Raw genomic sequence first — 25,737 nt, forward strand, 5'->3', positions numbered from 1 at the left:
TCACATTCTAAATACCTTATAAACAGCTCCCAACCTCACCAAAGAACTCTTTGCAACAGACAGTGACCGTTACAGAACACAAGTCGTCAAAATACGGAGAACACCTAGTCATGGGGTACCCAGCCCCAGTAGATACATCTACAACACAACTCCTGCACCTAAGACTCAGGGAACATTTCTGAAGAGGGGGTCAGTAAGATTTCAAAAGCCAGAGATCAGGAAATCTGCTGTAAGCTTGTGTCTCCTAGAAACTACAGGAGGAGGAGGAGGAGGAGGAGGAGGAGGAGGAGGAGGAGGAGGAGGAGGAGGAGGAGGAGGAGGAGGAGGAGAAAGGAGCATAGGAGCCAGAGGGGTCAAGGACAGCAGGGCAAGGCTCACACAATCAACTAACCTGGGCTCACAGGGGCTCGCAGAGACTGAACCGACAACCAGGGAGCCTGCATGGGACTGACCCAGGCTCTCTGCATATATGTTACAGTTGTGTAGTTTGGTCCTCTTGTGGGACTCCTAACAGCAGGAACAAGGGCTATCTCAATTATTTTACTGGCTTTTTGGGGCCCTACTTCTAATACTGGGTCACCTTGCCCAGCCTTAATACATGGGAAGGTGCTTAGTGTTACTCCAACTTGATATGCCATGTTTTATTGGTACTCATGGGAGACCTGCCCTTTCCTGGATGGAGACAGAAGAGGAGAGGATTGGAGGGTGGAAGTGGGGAATGGGGGAGAGGAACTGGAGGAGAGGATGGAGGTGGGGGAGGCTGCAGCTGGGATGTAAAATAAATAGATGGAAAAAAAGAGGTGGAGGCAGAAACGGTCATTCCTGAAAACATACATACATGTTACATTATTACAGACTGAACAGGTTATATTTAGGAATCTATATGTTTATATATATGTATATGCGTGTGATAGCAGTGGAAAGAGAGGCCATGAATTTAAAGGAGAGTGGGGAGGGATATATGGGAAGTCTTGGAGGGAGGAAAGGGAAGGAGAGAAATCTTGTAATTATATTACAATCTCAAAAAAAAAAAAAAGAAGTGAAGGCAGGGGATCATGAGTTTCTGGGCTTCATATTTAGGGGCTGGATATGGCTCAGTCGATAAGAGCATTTGTGGCTCTTCCAGACGATTGGAGTTCCATTCCTTGCACCCACAAGGCGCCTCACAACCATCTGTAGCTCCAGTCCCAGGTGATCTGACACCCTCTCCTGGCTTCCTGGGGCACCAAGCATTCATGTAGCGTACAGACATATATGCACGCAAGATACCCATACACATTAAAACATTGCGCATAGTTAGTACCACTGCCTGATTTGTATACACATACAGGTGTATACACTGTCACTGTATACAGGTGTCATAAAGTGCTCTGGATCTACATCAAGGTCGCAGCAATTAGCGCAAACTCAACGCATGAATGGACAACCCAGCTCCGCCCGGCTCAGTGAACTACAAATCCCAGCGGGCTGTGCGCGACGCTCGCGGCCGGGCTGACGCCTGGGGGCGTGGCATCCGAGGGCGGGGTCGCGCTGCGGGGTGCTGGCCCAGCGGCCGTGGAGCCTAGGCTGAGGGAGCGAGGGGTACTCGCTGAGTGAGGGCCGCGCGTCCGTGCCCTGCGATGGAGCGGGCGAAGATGGCGGAGGAGAGCCTGGAGACGGCAGCGGAACACGAGCGGATCCTGAGGGAGATTGAGAGCACAGACACGGCCTGTATCGGGCCCACGCTCAGGTACCGGGGCGGGGCCGGGTCGGCGGGAGCGGGCGGAGCGCGGCGGCTGGCAGAGGGGTGAGCCGCGGGTGTCCCGCGTCCTGGGCGAGGCCCTGCTGGGGAGCCTGTCTGAAGAGAGAGGGTGAGGCGCGGTTCTGCTGGGCCGCCGCTCCCTTCTCGGTCAGCAGCTCTTCAGTCAGGAGCGGGTGCCGGCTCTGCGCGCATTGGAACTGCCCATCACAGCTCCTCTGAGAGCGTCCTGGTTATCTCGGTCCTGGAGGAAGAGTTCTACCTTCCCTCACCTGAGAGCCCAGTTCGTGAGGACGACCCCGCCCAAGTGCAGCCCCGGGACCTTGCCTACACCTGGACCTGCTCTTTGCTCCCTCCCCTGACACTTTCTCCAATAGACACTTCCACCTGCATTGCCCGTGGAGCTGTCAGAACGTACCTGGCCTTTCTCCGCTTAATTACCTTGCACTTGTTACACAAAGCGCCAGGCACTGTGCGAATTGATGTACAAATACATCCATGGAAGCCATTGAGCAGTCCTACCGCTGGGGTACAGTTGCTATCCCCCGGTGTCTGAGGAGGCACAGGGAAGTGAAGTGACTTGTTCAAGGTCACAAGGGAAGACAAATGGGTGTCTAGTTCTCAGCCCAGGCACTCTGCACATGGACCCCCTGCCTTTCCTTTTTTTCCTTTGTGGCGCTGGGGATGGAACACAGTGTCTTGTAGTGTGCCAGGCAAGCCCTCTTCAGCTGAACTGTGCCCAGCCCACAGATCCTTCACTACTTTTGTTCTGCCTTAGTTGGGGATTACCATCTGCTATACTTCCTGTTGAAAATTATTCACCAAGACCAGTTTTGAACCCCCGCAGTTTCCTGATATCCTAGAACTAGTTCCTCCTGGTCCTCTCCTGTGGTGCTTACTGGTCTCCGTTCAGTCTGTGCGTTGAAAATCACTTTCCCCCTCCTCGTACAGCGTTGGCCCAGTGCTCCTCCCTCCAGAACCCGGTAATCATTGCTTACCTTTTCATGGGGAGAATTGTCCCGGTGAAGAATGACCGAAGGCTGAGGACTTTTGCTTTTAGCTTCACTTGCACAGCTTTCTTCTCCAGGCTCCATGGTTAGTGCCAAGCAAGTTTGCTTGGTGTCATCCCCTGGAAATAACTGTCCTTAATAGCTTGTATCCCTCCCCCACTTTTTTTTTTCACTGCTCAGGTTTGAACCAGGGCCTCCCGAATGCTACAACAATGCTTTACCACTGAGTTGAACCCCTAGTACACCCCTAGGTGACTTTTAGCTCTCCCCTATTTTGTGCCAGTTCTTTCACACAATTGCTTCCCTGTCCTCTTCGTATCATGATCATGACCATCATGTTCCTCTCGTTTCCTATTTTCTTATGTTGTGAAAGGCCAGTGATTTTCATTTCATGGTCCTTTATAAAGTCCGGGGTCACTCACTAATATTCTCCTAAATGTGTTGTTAGCAGCTATTACTGTTTGCCTTTCAGTAACTAAAATGTTATTAGAGTGACTGAAAATGTTACGTTCTAGTCTCTTAATTTGGCTGCTGAATTGAGTATTTGGGATCACCAGAGTTTAGGAAGGATTCCTTATCAGAGCACCATCCTTGTTGTCTTGAGTTGCTTGTAGCTTTCAGTTGCTGTTGTTTTATGCAATAAATAACTTATTTAGTATCATAAATTTAGTTTACTGTGATTTAGTATGTTCATTTTTTGGAGGGGAGATGTAGTTTCCTGTATCCTAGGCTGTCCTCATACTTGCTGTCTAGCTGAGAATACCCTTGAACTTCTCATCCTCATCATACCCACACCTCCTAAGTGCTGGGATTACAGTCTAGCACCACCGTGCTTAGCTTTATGCCATACTAGGGATTGAACCCAGGGCTTCCTGCCTGTTAGGTGAGCATCCTACCAATTGAACTACATGTCTAGCATCAGTAGTACATAGTTGTATAAACTGAATTTTGGTGTTTAATTTTCTGATGTCTTGGCTTTAGTAATGTATATATTGCTGGGCAGTGGTGGCACATGCCTTTAATCCCAACACTCGGGAGGCAGAGCCAGGCGGATCATTGTGAGTTCGAGGCCAGCCTGGTCTATAGAGTGAGTTCCAGGACAGCCAGGACTGTTTCACAGAGAAACCCTGTCCCTCGAAAAACAAACAAACAAACAAAAAATGTATATGTTATAATTTAAACATGTTGTCCATTCTACCCAGATTTTCTCATTATTATCACTGAATTCTTTTTCTTGTTCTGTGGTTGTGCATGAATTAAATCTTTTACTTTATTGGGACATTGTTAATAACAATTAAAAAAGTCCAGGAACTATCAGATGACCCAATCCATTTTAGTTGTTTTTCTTGACTATATTGTTAGAGGATTTGGATTAAATTTTTAAAAATTACTTTATATTTGTGTTTTGCTTGCATGTATGTCTGTGTGAGGGTGTCAGAAGCCCTGGAACTGGAGTTATAGACAGGTGTGGGTGCTGGGAATTGAACCTGGGTTCTCTGGAAGAGCAACCAGTACTCTTAACCACTGAGCCATCTCTCCAGGCTGGATTAAAAAATTTTTTTTAAACATTCATGTATGTATGTATGTATGTATGTATGTGTTAGTATATGAACAGACATGTTGATGCCATGGCACATCGTGGAGGTCAGAGGACAACTTGCAGGATAGGTTCTCTTCTTTTACCATGTGAGTTCAGAGGATTGATCTTAGGTTTGGCATCAAGTGCCTTTACCTAGTGAACCAGAGACCTGCTTGCTGTCTCTGGCCCAAGGATTTGGAATTAATTAATCAGTCAGTCAATTAATTAATTTGTTGACCATGTAAATGATGCTGGCCTCAAAGATTAAGACATGCAGCAATCATGCCTGGCTGAGAGCTTCTTTTGAGGCTGTGGCATAGAAACCCAGCTACACTTCAACCTTGGCTGAAGAGAATCGTTTGTTCATGGAGGTCATCCTCTTGAGTGCAGCTTGGGAAGGTCACAGAGCAGTGAAGAGGGAAGGGAACACTTGCCTAGCTAGCCATATCAGCTCAGTCAGCCTTGGTGATCAGGGGTTATGATGCACAGCCAGCTTTCCCTCACATTTCAAGTACTAACATTCTGATTCCAAATCAGTTATGGACAATAGCTCCATGTTTTCATTTTCAAATCTCATGTCTGTATTTCTACTCTTATCATATTATTTAACCAATAGTAGTCATTTCCTTATTTTGCTTGGTGGGTCAGAGCAATTGGCATTCACTCTAATTGTACTTAAAATTTTGTTTTTAAATTTTTAACTTGAATAATGAAATACATTGCCATTTAAAAAGCAGCTTTAGAGCTGGGTATGGTGGTTCATGTCTGTAATCCCAGCATTTGGATGGAAGGAAGATGGGGAGTTCAGGGTCATCCTTGGCTACATAGCAAGTTCAAGACCAGCCTGGGGTATATGAAACCCTGTCTTTAAAAAGCAGCTTTCTTGAGATACAATTCATGTAATAATGTATGATCTACATATTGTTTAAAATGTGTAGCTGAATGATTTGTAGTATATTCATAGAGTTGTGCAACAATCACCGTAGTCTAATTTAGAACTGTTTTATCCTTCCCCAAACAAACACATACTCTTTGAGAATCATTTTTCATTTTGTTTCCTCTCCCCATGCCACTCTCACTTTTCTCTTTTTTATTTATTTATTTTTTCAAGGCTGTCCTTGAACTATGTGTAGCCTAAGATAACTTTGCACTCCAGGTCTTTTTGCCTCCACCTCCTAAATGCTGGGATTACAGTTGTGCACCACCACATCCAGCTTCTTACTTGCTACTTTAGACATCTGCACATTTTGTGTAAATAGATTTATACAAGAATTATTTTTTTGCTACTTATGGTAATATTCTCAAGGTTCATCCATATGGATGAGTATCTGAACTTCATTTCTTTTTATTGCTGAGTAATACTCCATTGTATGGATGTACTTGTATCACATTTTATTTGTTCGTCAAATTGGTGTATATTTAGATCATTTCCATTTTGGGGTTGTTAGGAACAATGTCCTATGTCCTGTGGGTTTTTTTTTGTATGTGTACTTATGCTTTTATTTATGGAGATCAGACCAAGCAGTTGAGATCATTGTGGAGCTTCCCCAAGGCAGCTGCAGTGTGTTCCAAATGTCTAGTGGTGTAATGGTGGTTTGGCTGTCTGCTTGACTGATAGCCCTTTTGCTGAAGGCATCTAGAGCAAGAGAGAGTCTATCGTCTGCCAATTAGGAAATCAGATTGCCCCGTTCTCCAAGATTTTCATTTACTTATACAAAAATAGACATCAGAAGAATGTTTCATTTTTTATCTTTGAGACAAGGTCTCTGGAACCCCAGGCTGGCCTCACAATTGCCATGTAACTGAGGCTGCCCTTGAATTCTTGATGTATTCCTGCCTCTTAACTCCCTTCGGTAAGAACCAAAAGAATCTATCGTTAATCCTAACATCGATTTTTAACAGGTTAGTAGTGTTGCCTGTTGTGAATTTTAATAGGAAAGAAGTATATGAAAACCTTTCAGTGGATTCCGATAAAGTCTATACCTGGCAGTCATTGAAGGAAAAGGCATCACTCATTATGGATTACTTATTTTTATACTTGTAACTTCTTTTAATAACATTAATTTATAATTATAAGTATAAAATGATTGAAATGATTATTATTGTGTGTGTGTATGATATATGTGGGGGTGCATACAGACCATGGAGCTTGTGTGGAATCAGGGCAACTTTATGAAGTTAGTTGTCCTTCCAATTCCAGACATTGATCTCAGGCCATCAAGTTTTCATTAAGTGCTTTTAACCTCCCAAGTCATCTTGCCCATCTGCTTTAAAAATATATTAAAGAATTGCATTTTATCTATTTATTTTGTGTGTATGCCACAGTGTGTGTGGGCATGTGAAGGTCAGAGGACAACTTGTGGGATTCAGTTCTCTCTTTCTACCAAGGCAGTCTTGAGGATTGAACTGTGGTTGTCAGGCTTGGTGGCGAGTGCCTTTAAAACCCACGGAGCCATCTCCCTGGTCCTGAAAATTTTATTTTATTTTTTAATTTTACGTGTATGTGTATGTCTGTCCACCATGTGTTCAGTGCCTGTGTAGGCCAGAAGAGGATGTTGGATTCCCTGGAGCTGGAGTTACATACTGTTGTCAGTGGGTGCTGGGAATTAAACCTCATTCTTCTGGAAGAGCAGCCAGTGCTCTTAACCTCCAGGCCATCTTTCCAGCCCCTCCCCAACTTTCTAGACAGGTCTCATAGTTAAGGCTGGCTATGTGAACTACTATGAGGCTGAGGATGACCTTGAACTGCAGATCATGCTGCCTTCACGTCCCAAAAGGCTAGAATTAAAGCCACGTGTCACCCACCGTGCCTGGGTTATTCTTGGCTCTGAGTTTAAAACTAGAAAATTGTTTTTCCTACAAATCCTGACATCATGCTCTGTATGATGTTAACTTAGATTGAGCAATGTCTAAAAGCTAATGAGTAAGTTTTTACGGTCAGTTTTGGTGAAAGCATATAGTTTAACCAGTGTCGTTGTTACTGTTCTATTGCTGTGAAGTGACACTATGAGTAAGGCAGCTCCTATAAAAGAAAGAATTTAATTGGGTGCTTACGTACAGTTTCAGAGGGTTAGTTCATTATCATCAGGGTGGGAAGTTTGCCAGGTTGCCAGCAGACATGGTGCTGAAGAAGTAGCTGGTAGTTTTACATCCTGATAGTAGGCAGCAGACAGAGTGAGAAACTGGGTCTTTTGAAACCTCAGAGCCCATCCATCCCAAGTGGCACACCTCCTACAGCAAGGACACACTTTCTCCATCAAGGCCACCCCTTCTAATCCTCCTAAACAGTTCATCAAGTGGGGACTAAGCATGCAAATATATGAGCCTATGGGGGCGTATTCTCCTTCAAACCACCACAATTAGTGTGCAGTTTGTGAAAGCAATAGGTCACTTCCTTAGTGCAGCATGTCCAGTCTCCATGGTTTCTGATATGGATGAATATCTGCAGTGTGTGTGTGTGTGTGTGTGTGTGTTAGTTTTGTAGCCAAGTTTTTTTTTTTGCCAATAAATGAATATCAATAAGTTCAGGTTATGTTTTTCTGCGCCTTCTTACTAAATGTATCACTTCCCGGTTTTTTTATACTTATAGAGTGATACATGTTTTAAAAGTGAACCAACTGTGAATATAATTAGTATTTTTTATGAGTTTGAAGAACCTGAATAAGCTATTCTATGTCTCTAAAAGAATCAGTGTAAACTGGATGGTGGCTCATACCTGTGATCTCAGCATGGCAGATCTTGAGTTCCATGTGGGATATAAATTGTGATCCTGTTTCAAAACCTACAGTTAAACCAAATGAGAGAGAGTACCAAGGACAGGGCCAAGGTTCTTCTCATTTGGGAATGCGCTAGCATGGAAATTAATGCCATCAGTGCCATAATAATTTTGTTTAGAATAATTTAAAATTTGAGGTTAAAAAAAAGCCAGTCAATCTTTCCTGTTTGAAACTTTGCCAATCAAACTAGTAATTATAGATATTGTATGTTAAAATACGTAATTTAGAAAATATGCTGGCTGGAACATTTATTTCTGACTAAGGAAACTGTTTAGTTGTAATGTCTGGAACTTACCCTGCTCCAGATGCAGTTTTTTTTTAAGAGTTCAGATATTAATTCTTAATAAGTGAATGATAAGTTTAAGCATGTAATAGATATTTGCACAACTAATTTAAGCTACACATTGAAACATCTAAGTGGCCTAGAACTTAGTCCTTTGCCTCAATGTTATTTGTTTTGTGTTTTGAGACAAGGTTTCTCTATATAGTCCTGGCTGGCTAGGAACTCACTGTGCAGACCAAGGAGGCCTTGAATTCATAGGGATCTGCCTGTCTCTGCCTTCTGAGTGCTGGGATGGAAGGTGTGGGATCAAACACAGAGATTCAGTGTTTTTTTTTTTTTTTTTTTTTTTTTTTTTTTTTGTAATGATACATATGGGGTTAGAACTCTGGTAAAGTGCTACATGTTGTTCTGTCTTGAAGAGTTAACATGCGGCTTGTATTGTACTACATTATTTCTTCATTTAACTGTGGGTTGAGAACAGATTGATGATTATGCAAAAGCAAAATCAGTAATAATAGCCACAAACAGTTCTAAGTATTTGAGTATTTATGTATTTAGCTTTTTGATTTTTTTTTTGATAGAGTCTTGTGTAGTCTTATGTAGTCTAAGCTGGCCTGGAACTCATGTGGTTTAGGATGCCTCTTGTTCCTGTTGCCACTTCCCCCTTCATGCCGGGATTAGGCGTGCGCATCACTGCGCCTGGTTCATTGTAAGATTTCCATTCTTTGAGAGTTTAAGACTCCAAGTAGCCGGGCGGTGGTGGCGCACGCCTTTAATCCCAGCACTCTGGAGGCAGAGCCAGGCGGATCTCTGTGAGTTCGAGGCCAGCCTGGGCTACCAAGTGAATCCCAGGAAAGGCGCAAAGCTGCACAGAGAAACCCTGTCTCAAAAAAAAAAAAAAAAAAAAAAAAAGACTCCAAGTAATTGTTATACTGTATGTTAGATAAGTAATGATGTTCATTTGCTAAAAATGATGATTGAATTAAAGTATGGGCTCTCTAGCTTTATATAAAATTTAAAAAATTACTGTTTTTTATGTATGTGCATATGCGTACTTGCTTTGATGTGTGTGTAGAGTCAGAGGGCAAGTTTGTAGAGTCAGTTCTCTCCTTCCACCTTCATGTGGATTCTGGGGATTGAATTTAGGTCATTAAGCATGTGCAGCAAGTGCTTTTACTTCCTAAGCCATTTTGCTGTCCTCACTTTACATAGTTTTTGAGTAAAAATTGTAGGAGAATAGACTTTATAGACCTGGTTTTGTAGGTTTTATAGGCCTGGCATGTCTCAAGCATGTTTGTTGTTCTGGTATTATAGAGTAGAACACCAGGTCCTTTGTACATATTCCCTGCCTAGTCTTATTCTTCCTATTTGCAGCATCTGTATTATATTTATTATTATATTTTGTTTTTTTTGAGACAGGGCTTCTCTGTGTAGCCCTGGCTGTCCTGGAACTTGCTCTGTAGACCAGGCTGGTCTGGAACACAGAGATCCGCCTGCCTCTGCCTCCCAAGTGCTGGGATTAGAGGTGTGTCCCACCACTCCTGGCAGCATCTGTATTTTTAAAACTTGTGCATTTTTTTCTGTTTTGAAAGTTGTGTCTTTACTTGTTTCTTTACATTGGTGCTTGCTTTTTTTTTTTTTTTAAATCTTCCTTAGAACTTTAAAACACACATTGTTTGGTGAAATATTCAAGCAAATGAGTAAGCATCATCATTGTGAAAACAATGTCTGTTTCCTGGGGAAGATCTGCCTCTAATAAACAGTAAAATTCTAAAGGTTCTGTATGGACTGTGATCCTGTCAAGCAATATGGATGTATAAAAATAACAGACGCCGGACCTGGTTGGTTTTTGTATGGACTTTGATTTAAGGAGTGCCATTTATGGAACACATTTGGAAAAAAAGGTAATAATAGAGCTAGTCAAATGTTTGAGTTTGTGTGAGGTGAAGAAGTTTTATGACATTTGTAAAGAAGAGCTGTCGTGGAGACTGGTAGCATTGGAGAAACAAAAGAAAGAAGAAGGTCGGATGAGAATAGCTCTTGAAATCCAATGAAAATAAAATTGAAAGCATTCAGACAGTCATGGTAGTGCAGGCCTGTAATCTCAGAACTTGAGAGGTGGAGGCAGGAGAATCTCAATTTGGATGCAGTCTGGGCCACATATTAAGTTCTAAGATAGTCTGGGGTTCATAATGAGACTCTGCCTCCTTCCCACTGGCAAGAAAAACTTTTAAAATAGATGTGGATCTGACTGAATATATGTTTTAGGTTTTGAATAATTTTTAGATGACTATAAATTCACATGTAGTTGTACAAAATAATACAGGGATTCCCCTGTACTCTTTACTCAGTTTCTCCCATTGAGAGCATCTTGTAAAAACCACTGTTAACAATGTCAGATCCGCAGTATTGACATTGTACCTTGACAGTCAAGATTAACATAATTGATCACCACGAGGAGCACTCAGGGTACTTTCTCATAGCTTGGCCCATTTCTCTGTGCCTGTATTTCCTCTTCCAATCCTGACAACCAGTCATGTGTTTTTGTATCAGGTTTTCAAAGAACCATACCTTACATATCCTACATAACATTTTAGGTTTGACTTTTTCCACTTAGCACTGACGTTTATTCATTTCTTATAATGTAGCAATAGTTTGCTGTTTTTATTTTAAATTACTGAGTAGTTTTCCATAGTATAACTGTACCACAATTTATCATTTACTCACAAAGATATCTTGGTTGTCTCTGGGTTTTGGCTATTATAAACAAAGCTCCCATATAAACATATGTGTATAGATTTTTCTGTGAACATCTGTTTTTGATTCTTTTAGTGTTTTTGATTCTTTTAGTGTATCAAGGAGTAGAATTGCTAGTGTTCTGGTAACTTGCTTGTCAAAGGGTTCTAATTCCTTCACATCTTTATCAGCATTTGGTGTTGCCATCTTTAGAAGTTTGGTTAGTATGTTATATATGTAACAATATTTCATTGTAGGGTTTTTTTTTTTTTTAAACTGGTCCTTAGGTAGCTGAGGCTGGCCTTGACCTCCTGATGTTCTCCTGCCTCCACTTTTGCTACTGCATCTGGCTTCGTTGTAGTTTTAATTTTTGTTCTGGTTGTTAATGATGTTGAACATATTTTCATGTGCTCATTTGTTTTGTATATAACTCAGGGCTTTGTGCACTCATGTACTTCACCAATGACCTCTCTCTATCTACTGCATTTTTTTATTGAGGGTAAGCAGAATTGTTTTTTCCTGAAAGTTGGAGGGTTTTTTTTTTTTTTTTTTTTTTAAGAAAATGGTTTAGTGTGTGTGTGTGTGTGTGTGTGTTAAGGAAAGGGCAGTTGTAGACACAATAATAAGGGTGGGTATAGACTTCTCAAGATAGAGTTGCCTGCAAGACACTGTTCTTTGAAATAATGGCTCAGGTTCAGCTCTCCGACCAGAAAAGACCATTTTTTTCCTTTTTTTTTTTTTTTTTTTTTTTTTTAGAGACAGGGTTTCTCTGTGTAGCTTTGGAACCTTTCCTGGAACTCATGCTGTAGCTCAGGCTGGCCTCCAACTCACAGAGATCCGCCTGCCTCTGTCTCCTGAGTGCTGGCATTAAAGGTATGCGCCACCACCCCCCAGCTCAGAAAAGACTGTTTTTAAGGAGCAGGGAATTGCCAAGTGTTTCTTATATAATTCTAGAGGAAGAACATCTTTCTAAGTAAGGACTGTTTTGCTTGAACTTTTAAGTCAGTTTTAAAGTTTAAGTGCTTATATGTGTGACTAGTACTGACTCAGAAAGTGGCTTCTTTTTAGTAGTTACATGAAAAAATACTCGGTATCTCTAATCATCAGAGAAATGAAATCAAAACTGCAATGAGATATTATGTTATTACCTCTTACCTGTTCAAGATGGTCATTATGAAAAAGACAAAGCTTGGTGGAACACACCTTAATCCCAGCACTTAGGAGGTGAAAGCAGGAGAACTCGGAGTTCAAGGGCAGCCTCAGCTACATAGTGAACTCAAGATCAGCCTGCACTATACAAGACCATGACTTAAAAAATAAAGAAAAAAGACAAGGTCAGTGTTGGTAAAGATATAATGAAATCTCTATAGACTGTAAACGGACGTTTCCTGTCCTGACCGCCTGGTCCCAAATTACCCACTTAGTGACTGAATATGATAATAAATGCTCAGTTGATAGCTCAAGCTTGTTACTAGCCAATTCTTACATTTAAGTTAACCCATTTCTATTAATCTATGTATTGCCACATGGCTTGTGGCTTTACCTGCCCTCTAGCATGTCTTGCTTCCTGGGTAGCTGGCTGGCATCTCTCCTGACTCTGCTCTCCTTCTTCCCAGAATTCTCAGTTTGGCTTTCTCACCTAACTTCCTGCCCAGCTACTGACCTGTCAGCTTTTTTATTAACCAATGAAATACATATTCATAGTGTAGAAAAGTATTGTTCCAATAGGCTGCTGATGGAATTGTGCCTTGGTACAGCCAATATGGAAAATAGTATGGAGATCCCTCAAAAAGTTAAAAGTAGAACCAATATGATTCATCAATAGATGAAGGTAACATGGTGTTAAAGGAGTGCATGTATACACCCAGTGGAAGACAACTCATACTTAATGAAGAGAATCCTGTCATTTTGACAACTGACTTAATCTGGAAGACATTATACTAAATAAAATAAGCCTAGAACAGAAAAACATACAGAAATACTGATTGTTTTAGCTTATACAGTCAAAAACAGTTGAACTCAGAGACAGAGGCTAGAATGGTGGTTCTCATAGACTGCTTGGGAAGGAGATAAGGAGATACTGGCCACAGGGTACAATGTTTTAGTTAGGCTGAATATGTTCTAGAGTTCTGTTATGTATCATGGTTACTATAAACAATAATGTAGCTCTTCAGAATGGTCCAGTGATTGATGTATTGTCACAGACTTTTCTACAAACTGCCTCTGACAAAACTATGCTGTAATAGAATTGAATAGAAAACTCCTTGTAATAGAATCGTTTACCTTCATACAAAGAAGGTTGAGAGAACCCAAAATCTGCATGTGGTGTGTGCCCATTCCATCTTCTAGGGGTTTGTGCTGTGAGACTCAGAGTCCGTATGAGAACATCTAACACAGAACAGGTCAGCAGGGCCTGTGGTGAATCCATGTATGCTAAACTTGCTCATGACAGGGTCCGGTATGCTTTCTTTATTGAGGATCAGAAATCACTGTGAAAGTTTTGTAGCACAGAATTATGAAGTTAAATAAATGTAAAGTCTTTTTAAGGAATAAGAAAAACCTGTACTTGAAAATTGCAAAGAGTGGATCTTAAATGTCAGCAATAAAACGTGTTAAGTATGTGAAGTGATGGCTGGTTACCTCGACTTAGTAATTTTATAATGTTTATCTGCAGCAAGACACTTTCACTGTAAACTTATCAATTACACTTAATAAAGCTGAGCAAAATTGAAAAAAAAATAGAAGTATACATTATCATCATTAGAAAAAAGAGACAGTGGCCTCTTTTCAGTAAGTTAAATTCTGGCAGATTGCTAGGCTAGGAAAATTAAGCCTTTAGTGTTTTACTAGATGTCAGCTGTCATCACCTCCATTATCAAAGTCATGCTTTGGACATCATGGCCTAGAATTTGTCCTTGTTAGAGGTTTATTAAAGTAAGCCAGGAGTTTATTATTAAAGTTAATTCTGAAAAGAATCTCATGGGTCATCTTTGTATTTTTTTATATCCTACCCTCACTATATAGGCTTGGTAAGGAATTTTATTTTTGTTACCTGACAGTAAATTGGGTCCTGGAAGCTCAGTTTTCCTGCTGCTCAAATTAGTTTTAAGTTATAATGTTTGTTGATAGGAGAAGAGGAAATTGTCAGGATAATTGAGGCAGAGTCCTAGAAGATTTTCATTTATGTCTTCTTTTTTTTTTCTTTTTAATTTTTATTGATTATTTGGGAATCTCACATCATATTCTCCCATCACTCACTGCCCAGTCTTTCCATGTCCACTCCCTGTCCACTATGACCTTCCCACTCCCAAAAAAGACAAGTCCATTTTGTGTTGCCCATATATGCCTGGAACGTGGTCAGATTCCTAGTGGCCAGCCCCCCAAAGGGAGGAAGATTCTTTCTCAGCCTGCATCCACACCAGAAGCTATCAGCTGAGGAAAGCTTTGCAGTGGCTAGAATGAGGCGGGACTAGCTGTCCTACACCCATGCTACTGCCTGCACTGCAGTGCTGTTGGTGAGGGGTAGGACAGGCAATCTTTCACACTCATAGACATTAACATGGCTTCAGACTTCAACCCTGACCACGGGCATCTGCATGGGATTTGGTGGTAACTCGGGCCACTGAACTCAACATGAACATTGTCCATATCAGGACCCCTGATCCACTCATGGCCCTCAACTGCTGCATGGACCATGAGCCTCAACATGGTCTCAGGTGGTTACACATGCCACTCACGTCAACTTGGTGCACTGAGGCAACAAAGCCTTAGGACATCACCAAGGCATTGGATAGTGTAGCACAGACTGTGTAGGTCCTTATAGATCTCAAGCTTCATCTCTGTCTGGGGAAGCCGCATGGGCCACAGACACCAACATAACCTCTTGTGCTATCGTGGACCACAGTGGTCCTTTGAGGAGGTCCAATCCAGAAAGTGAATGTTTCATCATCTCAGGCCTCCATCGTTGCCAGGAGCCAGGAGGTTCAGGGCCTGAGACTGCATAAGCTCCAGGCTGTTGTACACCATGTTGCCCTTGAATTCATTGTGTCTCCAGCCTACCTCCAAACTCAGGATCCTCCTGCCTCTGCCTCTCAAATGTTGGGATTATAGATATGACCCACCATGCCCAGCAAAGCAGACTGGTCATTTTTTTTCTTCAGTTTTAGGGTAAAACCTCGCTCTTACACATACTAGATAAGAACTTAGCTTCATCTCCAGACCAGGGAATTTTATTTATTTTATAGATGGATTTTACTTTTATTTTATGAGTGTTTTGCCTGCATTATGTTCTGGGTGCAGTGTCCAAAGACCAGAAGAGGGTACTGGAGCCCCTGGAACTGGAATGATGGTTGCTAACCCCGATTTGGGTGCTAGAAACCAAACCAGGGTCCTTTGGAAGAGCACTATGTACTCTTAACCTCTGAGCCATCTCTCCAGCTTCTAATTAAGGATCTTTTAATTAAATTTTCTGTGTTTAGTGTGTTTAGTTTCTTCACAGGTTAGCAACTCCAAAGGCTTAGAAATGATGTACTTGCTATCCTGAGATGATAATGCTTGGATCCATTTAATAGATCCATTGTATGTTGAATCATCCTCACTTTTTTTCCCCTAGAGATTTGAGTATTACTCACTGATTCTATCATTGTGTAGTCAGCAGGAATTTCAAGTTTATTATTGTTCAGAGTTTTCTGCAAGTTGCCCTGAGTATCACCAGGCTTTTGATAACTTGCACTATCTGGAGGTATTTTTTTTTTTTTTTTTGGTTTTTCGAGACAGGGTTTCTCTGTGTAGTTTTGGTGCCTGTCTTGGATCTCACTCTGTAGACCAGGCTGGCCTCGAATTCGCAGAGATCTGCCTGGCTCTGCCTCCTGAGTGCTGGGATTAAAGGCATGCGCCCCCTGCTGCTGCCCATGGAGGTATTTTTATAATTAGGTTGAAAATTTTATTTGTTCTTTTGAGTCACACTAGGTGGGGCTCCTATTTTATTTAAGGTATTTTAAGTATTTATCTCTTAACTGTTATCAGCAAACAGGACATTAACTAGACTTGACTTTCATTTATGTGCTAACAATACCAAGAGGTGTTTAATAGGCCTTTTTTCCTCCATGACACAGTGGATTTAGGCTGTATGCTGATACAGATGTTTTGTGTACAGCTAGCCACTTTGCCTTGGGAAGTCACCAGATTTTGAGTTTGTTTTAAAAACTGGTTTTTAAGCTTTATTTATTTACCATTTGTAGGGCTGCATTTCTGATTTTACCCTATAGTTTCTATTTCAGTAGACTGTGGTGTAGCCACAACTAGTCATTTCTTTCTTCTGTAAGTTTAGACCACAAAGCATCACATGAAAGGGAAGTCATTTGGTTTTTAGGAAAACTGTTGAAGCCAGACTTGATGGCACAACTTAAATCTCTGCATTCAGAGGCAGAGGCAGGCAGATCTCTGAGTTGTGGGTCAACCTGGTTTACATAACCAGTTCCAGGACAGTCAGGGCCACATAAAGAGAAAACCTAACCAAACCAAACCAGAAAAGAAAAAAAAAAATAAAAAAGGAAAAATACTGAAATCTTAGAATGAAAAGGAACTTTTTTCCTTCTGAATTTTTCTTTTTTTTTCAAAGACTGGATCCCATGTAGCCTAGGCTGTCCTCAAGCTGAGGATGACCTTGAATCTCTGATCTTCCTGTCTTCACCTCCTAGTGTTAAGAGCAAGGCATGTACTTATGTATTTCTAGGGTTCAGACTCATTTTTTTTTTTTTTTGGTTTTTCGAGACAGGGTTTCTCTGTGTAGCTTTGCGCCTTTCCTGGAACTCACTTGGTAGCCCAGGCTGGCCTCGAACTCACAGAGATCGCCTGGCTCTGCCTCCCGAGTGCTGGGATTAAAGGCGTGCGCCACCACCGCCCGGCCAGACCCAGGTTTTTATACATGCTAAGCAAGTGCTCTACCAACTGAACTGCATGCCCAGCTAGTATAAAGTGTTAAAAGAGGGGTTGGGGGATTTAGCTCAGTGGTAGAGCGCTTGCCTAGCAAGTTCAAGGCCCTGGGTTTGGTCCTCAGCTCCAGAAAAACCAAAACAGACAAACAAACAAACAAAAACCCCCAAAACCCCCCAAAAAGTATTAAAAGAATCATCTTGGGAGCTGAGAGTGTAACTATGTGGTAGAATGCTTTCCTTTCCCCCTTTCCATCCTTCCCTTCAATTCCTCTTGTGTCCTGCCCACTTTTGCTCTCTCTCAAATCCAAGGGTTCTTTAAAATGTAAAAAAAGTTATGCATATATGCACATGTATAGTGATTCCACTTGCTCAACTCATTTAACGTTGCTTGTATGTATATGATTTTAGGGTTGATAATTTGCTATTGGATAAGAGGGGTCATTGTCCGTAAGAATATTTTTCTGCTCTCAACGTTGCTTAGTTGCCTATAGTTCTTTGTTTTGCCCTTCCATGTTAGCTTATCTATTGGTGGTGTACTTGTTCAGTTGTTTTCCTGTTTTTTAAAAGAAAAAGATTATTTTTATAAGTGTTTAAAAATAGTTTCTTTTCTATATATTCTGCTATTAAAATATATTTAATACAGCTGATAGTGGAGCTCATGCCTATAATTCCAGCCCTACGGATGCTGAGGTAGGAGGATTGGGAATCTTAGGCCAGTTTGGGTTAAATAATGAGATACTGTTCTAAAAAAATAAAGAACAACTGAACATAGACACAGATACAAAAAAAAGGACCCCCAAACAACCCCTCCTAGTAACAAAATCCCCAAATGTACTGTAAACATTTTATACATTACATATAAAATAATAGAATAGAAACAAAATAATATGCATAATTACATAACATTAATGCTTAAAATAAGCTAATTAAGAATACATCTCAAACTTGGTGGTGATGGCACACGCTTTTAATCCCAGCGCTTGGTAGACAGAGTCAGGCAGATCACTGGGTAGACAGAGTCAGGCAGATCTCTGTGAGTTTGAGGCCAGCCTGGTCTACAAAGTGAGTTCCTGGACAGCCAGGGCTACACAGAAAAACCATGTCTCGAAAAACAAAACAAACACAAAACAACAACAGCAAAAGAATACTTTGCAAGGACTAGGGAGATGACAGCTGTAATCCCAGCACTTGTGAAGCTGAAACTGTAAGATAATTGTAGCTTACTGACTATCTCACCTAGCAGATCAGTGAGCTCCAATTTCAGTGAGAGATTCTATCTCAGAAATTAAATTGGAGAGCAGTTGAGGAAGACGTCTCATGTTGACAGCTGGTCTCCATGCATACCCACACAAACACAGACTACTTTTCAAACAATATGAACTTTGGCTAAATGATTTCTTGTAAGTATACCTGGGAATAAATTAGTCATTGTTACTGTCTCAGTTAGGGTTTCTATTGCTGTAATGAAAGCACCATGACCAAAAAGCAAGTTGGGGAGGAAAGGGTTTATACACTTCCACTCACTCCTCTTCTTTTGGTTAGATAGATGACAAGCGCATGATGGAAGATTCATATTAGTTTCTTTACTCATTTGCTTTTCAGCAATTTCCATAATATATGTTTTTTTTTGACCAAGAAAACACTAAAGTCAATTTTAATATATTTTTGTGTATCAAAAAGAAAAGGATGCTTAATTGCAGGTAACGTTATTTCTGTGTTGGCTTTTAAAAACATGAAAGTAACTATTTGCTTATTATGTATGTGTTTGAGTGTATGTGTGTGCACCACATGTGTACAGTACTCACGAGCAGAAGAGAGGGTACTGGGTCCCCTGGAACTGGACTTATAGGTGATTGTGAATTGCCATGTGGGTGCTAGGAACTGAACCCAGATCCTTTTGAAGAGCAGCAACTGAACTTAACCACTGAGCCATTTCTCTAGTCACTCTAGGTTGGTTTTTAAATAAAAAAAGCATGTGCGAGTGTTTTGCCTTCATGTATGTATGTGTATGTGTCTGGTGCTCACAGAAGCCAGCAGAGGGAGTCAGATCCCCTGGGCCTGGAGTTATAGACAGTTGTGAGTTTCTTTGTGGGTTCTGAGAACCAAACATGGGTCTTCTGCAAGAGCAGCAAGTGCTCTTAACTCCTGAACCATCTTTTCATCCTCTTTTTATTGGCTTTTATTAATCTCTTTTCCCACTTCAATATTCATTTACTTTAAAACTGAATGGTTATTTTAATGAGCTGTGAACTGGATCAATTGTTAAATCACAGAGGATAGATTTACCACAGTTGAACCTATATGTTTTGTAGAAAAACCAACCTGAATAAAAATATTTACAAAAACATTAATTTAATTCATGTTTATATGAACTGAATATCCCATGGTGTAACTTTCATCCATCTTCATTGTGTGAATTTTTTAAATCCTGTGTTCACTCCCAGTAGAAATAAACTTGACCACAGAAAAAAGATGATACAACTAATTTTACTTCCTATATTTCTTGTATTTTATGAGTAGTTTTGTTCCTTGAAAAGGAAAACATCTGACGTTAGGGAAAATTACATACACATCACTTTTCAGAAAGTAAATGTAAATCTAACCATTTTATAAACTTCAAATTTTCCATCTAGATAACGGCAAGCATAAAAGATGAGGGTTAATTTTGTGTAACTTCACTCAAATAAAAATTATACCCAAGTTTTACAGTTTTTAAGTTTTATCATAAACTCATATTCTCTTTGCCCAAAGTAAGATTGAAAAAAGCATAGAATAAAATTGGAGTACTTCTTTATTATTAAAAAATTATTTATTTTAAAAAAGATTTATTTGTATGTGTTTCTGAGTATGTGTACCAGGTGTGTGTTGGTGCCTTTTGGTGTGGTGAGAAGGGGTCAGAAACCCTGGAGCTCACAGGTAGTATGTTTGCAATAAATTAGAGGCTAGACTTTTTTTTACATTATTTATTATGTGTGTGTGTGGGGGGGTGGGGAGAGAACGAAAAAATATATATGTGTGCCATGGCATACATGTGGAGGTCAGAGGGCAATCTGTGAGTGTCAGTTCTTTCCTTCCATCATGTGGGCTCCAGGGATGAAGTCTAGGTTATCAGGTGACAAGTGCCTTTACCTACTGAGCCATTTCACTGCCCAGGACTTGAGTATTTTAGTCACTAGTTGTTGTAGTTACTTTTCTATTGCTTTGAAGAGACACCATGACCAGGGTAACTTATAAAAGAAAGCATTTAATTGGAGTTTGCTTACAGGTTCAGTGGGTTAGTGCATGACCATGATTCTGGCGTCTCCAACATCTTGGGATCTTCAGTGTAATTCAGGATTCATGTTCTCAGCTTTCTGTGATGGCCTCTCTGGGCCTGCATGCAGGGACTCCCTGGCCACATGCCTTCAGGCTTCAGCAGTTTTCCTGAACTAAAGAGGAACAACCCCTTTACTCCTGTATTCTAGATCTAAAGCCAGAAGCACCGGCCGCTGCTGCCAAGTATTGCTCTGTGTTTGGGATGGAATATGACCCCTCCTTGAATTACATTTATATAGCCTTTGATCTCTTTCCATTGTTGAATAATCTTTACTTTGATTTTGGAGTAGATTCTCTGGGGATTTTCTTTTTTATGAGTTGCATGATTAGCTAGGTGGGGTCTTACCTGTGGGTATCACTCCCTTCATTCCATTTCTCCTTACCTCTTTTAGCACAAACCTAGGCTTAGACATTATATTTTCTGGTGTTCTTTTTTCTCCTCAAATTGTGCATTTTGTATTTCCTTTTGCCCTGCTTGTACTTTTTCAATGTAGATCTGCATTGAGTGATCACTGTGGTGATATTTTATTTGTGCTCTAATAAATAAAGCTTACATGGAGATCAGAAGAAAAAGCCAGCCACTATATTAAACAGAGGTCAGGCAGTGGTAGCACACACCTTTAAATCTCTGTGAGTTCAAGGCCACACTGGGAACAGAGCCAGGTGTGGTGGCACACACTTCTAATTCCCAGCACTAGTTAACCATGGAGGTCTGTACAGACAGACAGGAAGTGATAGAGCTGGGTAGAAAGAGGAAGTGATGTAGCTGGGCGGAGAGAGGAAGTGAGATGGCAGGACACAGAAAGAGTATAGGCATGGGTATACAGGGTATACAACTCTCTCGTTGGCTGAGGATTTCCTAGTGGTAAGAATGTGGCTGGCTTCTTTCTGCTTATCTGATCTCTCAGTTTTCGCCCTAATATCTGGCTCTGGGTTTTTTTTTTTATTAATAAAACCGTTTAGCATTTTGTCTTACAGATCACTAATAACCACGTAACACAGTCAATACTAGGCTGTCTTGAAGTCTCTGCCAATGATATTGGTCCAAAACTCTTCAGTTTAGCCTCAGGCAGATTCTTAGGACAAGGGCTAAAAGCAGCCACATTCTTTGCCAAAACATCACAAGAATTGTCTTTAGCCCAGTTGCTAATGTTGTTTCACTCTGGAACTTCTTGAGCTGGGCCTCCATAGTTCATATTGCTCTCAGCACTACTGTCTTCTGAGCTCTTACAGCATTCTTAACAGCCCCACTTAAAGCATCCAGCTGCTTCCCTAATGCAGAGTTCCCAAGTCAAAATTCCTCTAACAAGCAGCATGGCCAGGCCTGTAATAGTGAAAGACCCTAACCCTTCAGGCTTACACCCCTCAAGCCCCAGGAGAATAAGGAACTAAAAAGAAAACTAGTTCCAAGTGCAACCTGACTAAGCCATTATTCAACCACCCCTGCAACAATGTAACAATGTAAAAAGATTTCTGTTAAGAGATGCGCTCAACTGTGACTGGGATAATTGCAAGTGTTCCAGGAAGGACCACTGTGACCTTTGTGTAAACTCCACTCCTGCCCTGATACCCCCCTTGAGGTTTCGAGAAGAATGTGCATGCGGACGTGACTGTACCCACTCTGTGATCAGACCATGATCTTGAGAAATTAGCCTCTAGACATAAATCAATCGAAACGAAATTGTATGGGAATTGTAATCTTATGGTTTTTGTGGGTTTTTCCTTTAAAAGTACCTATATGGCTACAGTAAGATGCGACTCCTGCTCTCTGGAGCTGAGTTAGCCCAACTGTACAGCCGCTTCTTCAATAAACCTCTTGCTGTTGCATCAGCTGGATCGGAGTCTGGATTCTTGGGGCGCCCACCTGAGGAGGTAGTACCCTGGGTCTGGGGTCTGTCAATAGCAATACCTCACTCCCAGTACTAACGTCATCTTAGTTACTTTTCTCTTCTAAAGAGACACCATGATGAAGGCAACTTATAAAAGAAAGCATTTAATTTGGGGCTTGCTTATGTTCAGAGAGTGAATCTATGACCATCATGGTATGGGGCATGGCAGCACACCGACAGGCATGGCACTGGAGAGTAGCTGAGAATTTACATCCTGATTTGCAAGTCGGTGGCAGAGGTAGTGGTGGTGGAGGGAGGGGCTGGACCTGCCCTGGGCTTCTGAAATCTCAAAGTCCATCTCCAGTGACACACCTCCTCCAACAAATCCACATCTCCTAATCCTTCCCCAAATGGTTCCAACAACTAGGGACCAAGCATTCAGATATATGACCCTTTAGGGGACCATTCTCTTTCAAACCACCACATTAGTCAAAATACAGTTTTAGGACCCAAATCGCTCAATATCATATAATTAAGAAACAGCAAAGCAGGTTCGGAGACTACTGGAGAAAAGTAAATATAAAATGATCACAGATTTACTTTTTCTGACTGCCATTTTAAAATATTTGATCCTTGGATTTCTACAAACCATAATGCATTCCATTATTGCAGCAGGTAATAACTAAAATATTTATTATTATATACATTTTGTTTTGTTTCGATTTAGTTTTTGCTTTTGTGTGTTTGTTTGAAACAGGCTGGCTTTGAATTCCATGTGTATATGAGGGTGACTTTGAACTTTTGATCCTCCTGCTTTCACCTCCAGAGTTCTGGGATTACATGATCTATCCTATGCTGGTTTATTTGGTGTTGGGGATCAAACTCAGGGCTTCATGTATGCTAGGTACAGCACTGTGTCGATTAAACTACACTCTAGCTCCTGTTTTGGTTTGTTTAAAGATAGGGTCTCACTGTAGTCCATAAAGGTCTAGAATTCACTAGCCCAAACTAGCTGGCTTCAAACTCAAGGCAATACTCCTGGCCAGGCTTCTGAGTGCTGAGATTACAGGTAATAGCCAGCACACTCAGATCTATTTTCAGTTTTAAAGACTGAGTCAGAAAATAGAGAACACAGGCAAGGCTGCCCAGTGTTTATTTATGAAACTTGAGTTGTTTTCATAGCGACATGTATCATAGAGCTGGGTGTGGCTTGTAATCCCAGCAGTTGAGAAGTGGAGGATGGAGAATCAGAAGTTCAAGGCCATCCTTGACTACACAGTGAGTTCCAGGTCAGCCTGGGTTACCTGAGACACTTTTTTTCTTTCTTTTTTTTTTGTTGTTGTTTTTTTGTTTTTTTGAGACAGGGTTTCTCTGTGTAGCTTTGGAATCTGTCCTGGATCTCACTCTGTAGCCCAGGCTGGCCTCGAACTCACAGAGATCCGCCTGCTCTGCCTCCCAAATGCTGGGATTAAAGGCGTGTGCCACCACCTCCTGGCGAGACACTTAACTTACGTTTTTTACTTAGTCTTTTCCCTTTAGTCCATTTCCAACTTGTGCCCTTCCTTTTATATGAAGTCCAGATTTTAAATAATTTCAGGTTTACCTTTGTATACTTTTTCAAAGACTCTTAAATATTCTTAAAAAAAAACCCTGTATTTTATTATTACTGTGTGTATGCATGAGCACATGCCATGATGTACTTTGGGAGGTCAGGAGACTTTTTTATGGTGTTGGTTTTCTCCTTCTACCTTTATGCAAGTTACAGGGATCAAACTCAGGTTGTCAGGCTTTTGGGGCAAACACCTTTACCTGTTAAGCCCTCTTGTTAGCCCTCTGTTATATTTTCATTATCTTTTTTCTCACACTGTGTAGCTGTAACCAGCCTTCTTACTAAATAAGAAACACAGAACCAATGCAAAGAAGAAAGCCAAGAGGTCAGAGCTAAGAGCTAAAACCTTACCCTTCCTCCTGCGGTGGTCCTACCTCCTCGAACCAGAGCTACCCCTGTGTTAAAGTCTTTATATAGAGTTCCTGTTCTGCCTTCTCACTGGTTGTGAAAGACCCCCGTCTGGAGTCTTCCCTCTGGAGAGACCCTTGCCCAGAGATCACACCGAGACCACAAGTCAGATGCAAACAGCAAGAGGCTTTATTCAGGAACACGGGTACCCGGGGCGATACAGTCCCTCCAGAGGCTGAAGAGACTGGCGCGCCGACGGGCTGGAGTGGAGGGTTTTTATAGGGTTGGGCAGCGGAAGGGCGGGTACAGAAGCAGGAAGCATAGTTTACAGGGTTCTGATTGGACGATTCGTATGAGGCCAGGTTCAAACTCAGGACAGCTCGTGGTTTTTCCCCCGAGCTCGACACGCCTGCTGACTTGGCTCTTATCCAGGGTACAAGTTGTTTTTCTGACCTTTAGTTACTTTTCAGGCCTTGCTCAAAAATGGCGTTAGGCTAAGCAAGTATGCTGGGGCCCTTCATTCCCCCATTTTCTTATCTCAGGGAATGGAATCCTCCATTCATGGGGAAGAATAGGGATGTGGCTCCATTTCCACCTGGTTGAGTCGTTGGTATTGTTGGGTCAATACCAAGGTCTGAATAGTAGAAACGCGTTCCCTGATAAATTGGACAAGTCTGTTTAGGATACAGGGCCCGAGCGTCAGAAGGAGCAATAAAATCAGAAGGGGTCCCAAAAGGGTGGAGATGAGGGTGGTGAGCCAGGGGGACCTTCTGAACCATCCTTCAAACCATCCCTGCTGTTCTTCAAAGAGTTTTTGTCTTTGTTCTAATCTTTTTCTTAATCTAGCCATGCTATCTCTCACCACCCCAGTATGATCCGCATAGAAGCAACATTCTTCTTTAAGGGCGGCACATAACCCCCCCTCCTGCAGGAAGAGGAGGTCTAATCCCCTCCGGTTCTGCAGAACTACTTCAGACAGGGAGGTGAGTGACTTTTCCAAGGCACTCACAGATTCCTCCAGTGCCTGGATATCGGTGTGCATGGCAACCTGGAGTTGTCTGAACTGGTTGGTTTCCATGAGGGCAGTGGTACCTGTGCCTATTCCGGCAGCGACTCCTCCCATAGTTAATCCACCTAGTATCAGGGCCAGGGTTAGCGAGACTGGCTCTCTTTTTATACGGGGGACCCCTGTCTCATATCGGGCATAGATATCTTCAGGTGCATGGTAGACTATCTTGGGGTACAGTTCTATGAGCACACAATAATCGGCCGTGTTGGCTAGTATTGAGGAGGAGAGGCATGGTGTAAGTCCAGTGCTACAGGCCCAATAAGTCCCGTTGGGAGCCACGAGATAGTGGGGTCCTGGAACAAGTGCCTGGGTGCGATTACACAGGTGTTGGTGGGTGTAGGGTACTATCCCCAGACATAGTCCTTGTCCTGACACCTCGGAGATTGTGAGCTTATGCTGAGGTGTCGAGGCACATCCTGACGGGGGTGAAGAAGAATTGGTGAAGCTTCCGACTACGGCCACCCCCTCATAATAGGGGGGTGTGGAGACTAGGCATAACCAGCATTCCT

At 41.7% G+C, this 25,737-nt stretch overlaps 1 protein-coding gene across 4 annotated transcripts in view; it reads left to right on the forward strand.

Moving 5' to 3' along the window:
- Positions 1-1,512: 1,512 nt before the first annotated feature.
- Exoc6b (exocyst complex component 6B) overlaps positions 1,513-25,737 on the forward strand; it is a 519,570-nt gene continuing 495,345 nt past the window's right edge. For all 4 annotated transcript variants that reach the window (XM_052721826.1, XM_052721827.1, XM_052721828.1 and 1 more), the window contains exon 1: positions 1,513-1,729. In XM_052721826.1, the coding sequence (XP_052577786.1) occupies positions 1,620-1,729 (110 nt within the window). In that variant the 5' untranslated portion in view covers positions 1,513-1,619. The remainder of the gene's footprint in view (positions 1,730-25,737) is intronic.

This window comes from Peromyscus californicus, unplaced genomic scaffold (assembly GCF_007827085.1).
Source record: "Peromyscus californicus insignis strain IS unplaced genomic scaffold, ASM782708v3 Scaffold_6__1_contigs__length_162567912, whole genome shotgun sequence".
Lineage (NCBI taxonomy): Eukaryota > Metazoa > Chordata > Mammalia > Rodentia > Cricetidae > Peromyscus > Peromyscus californicus.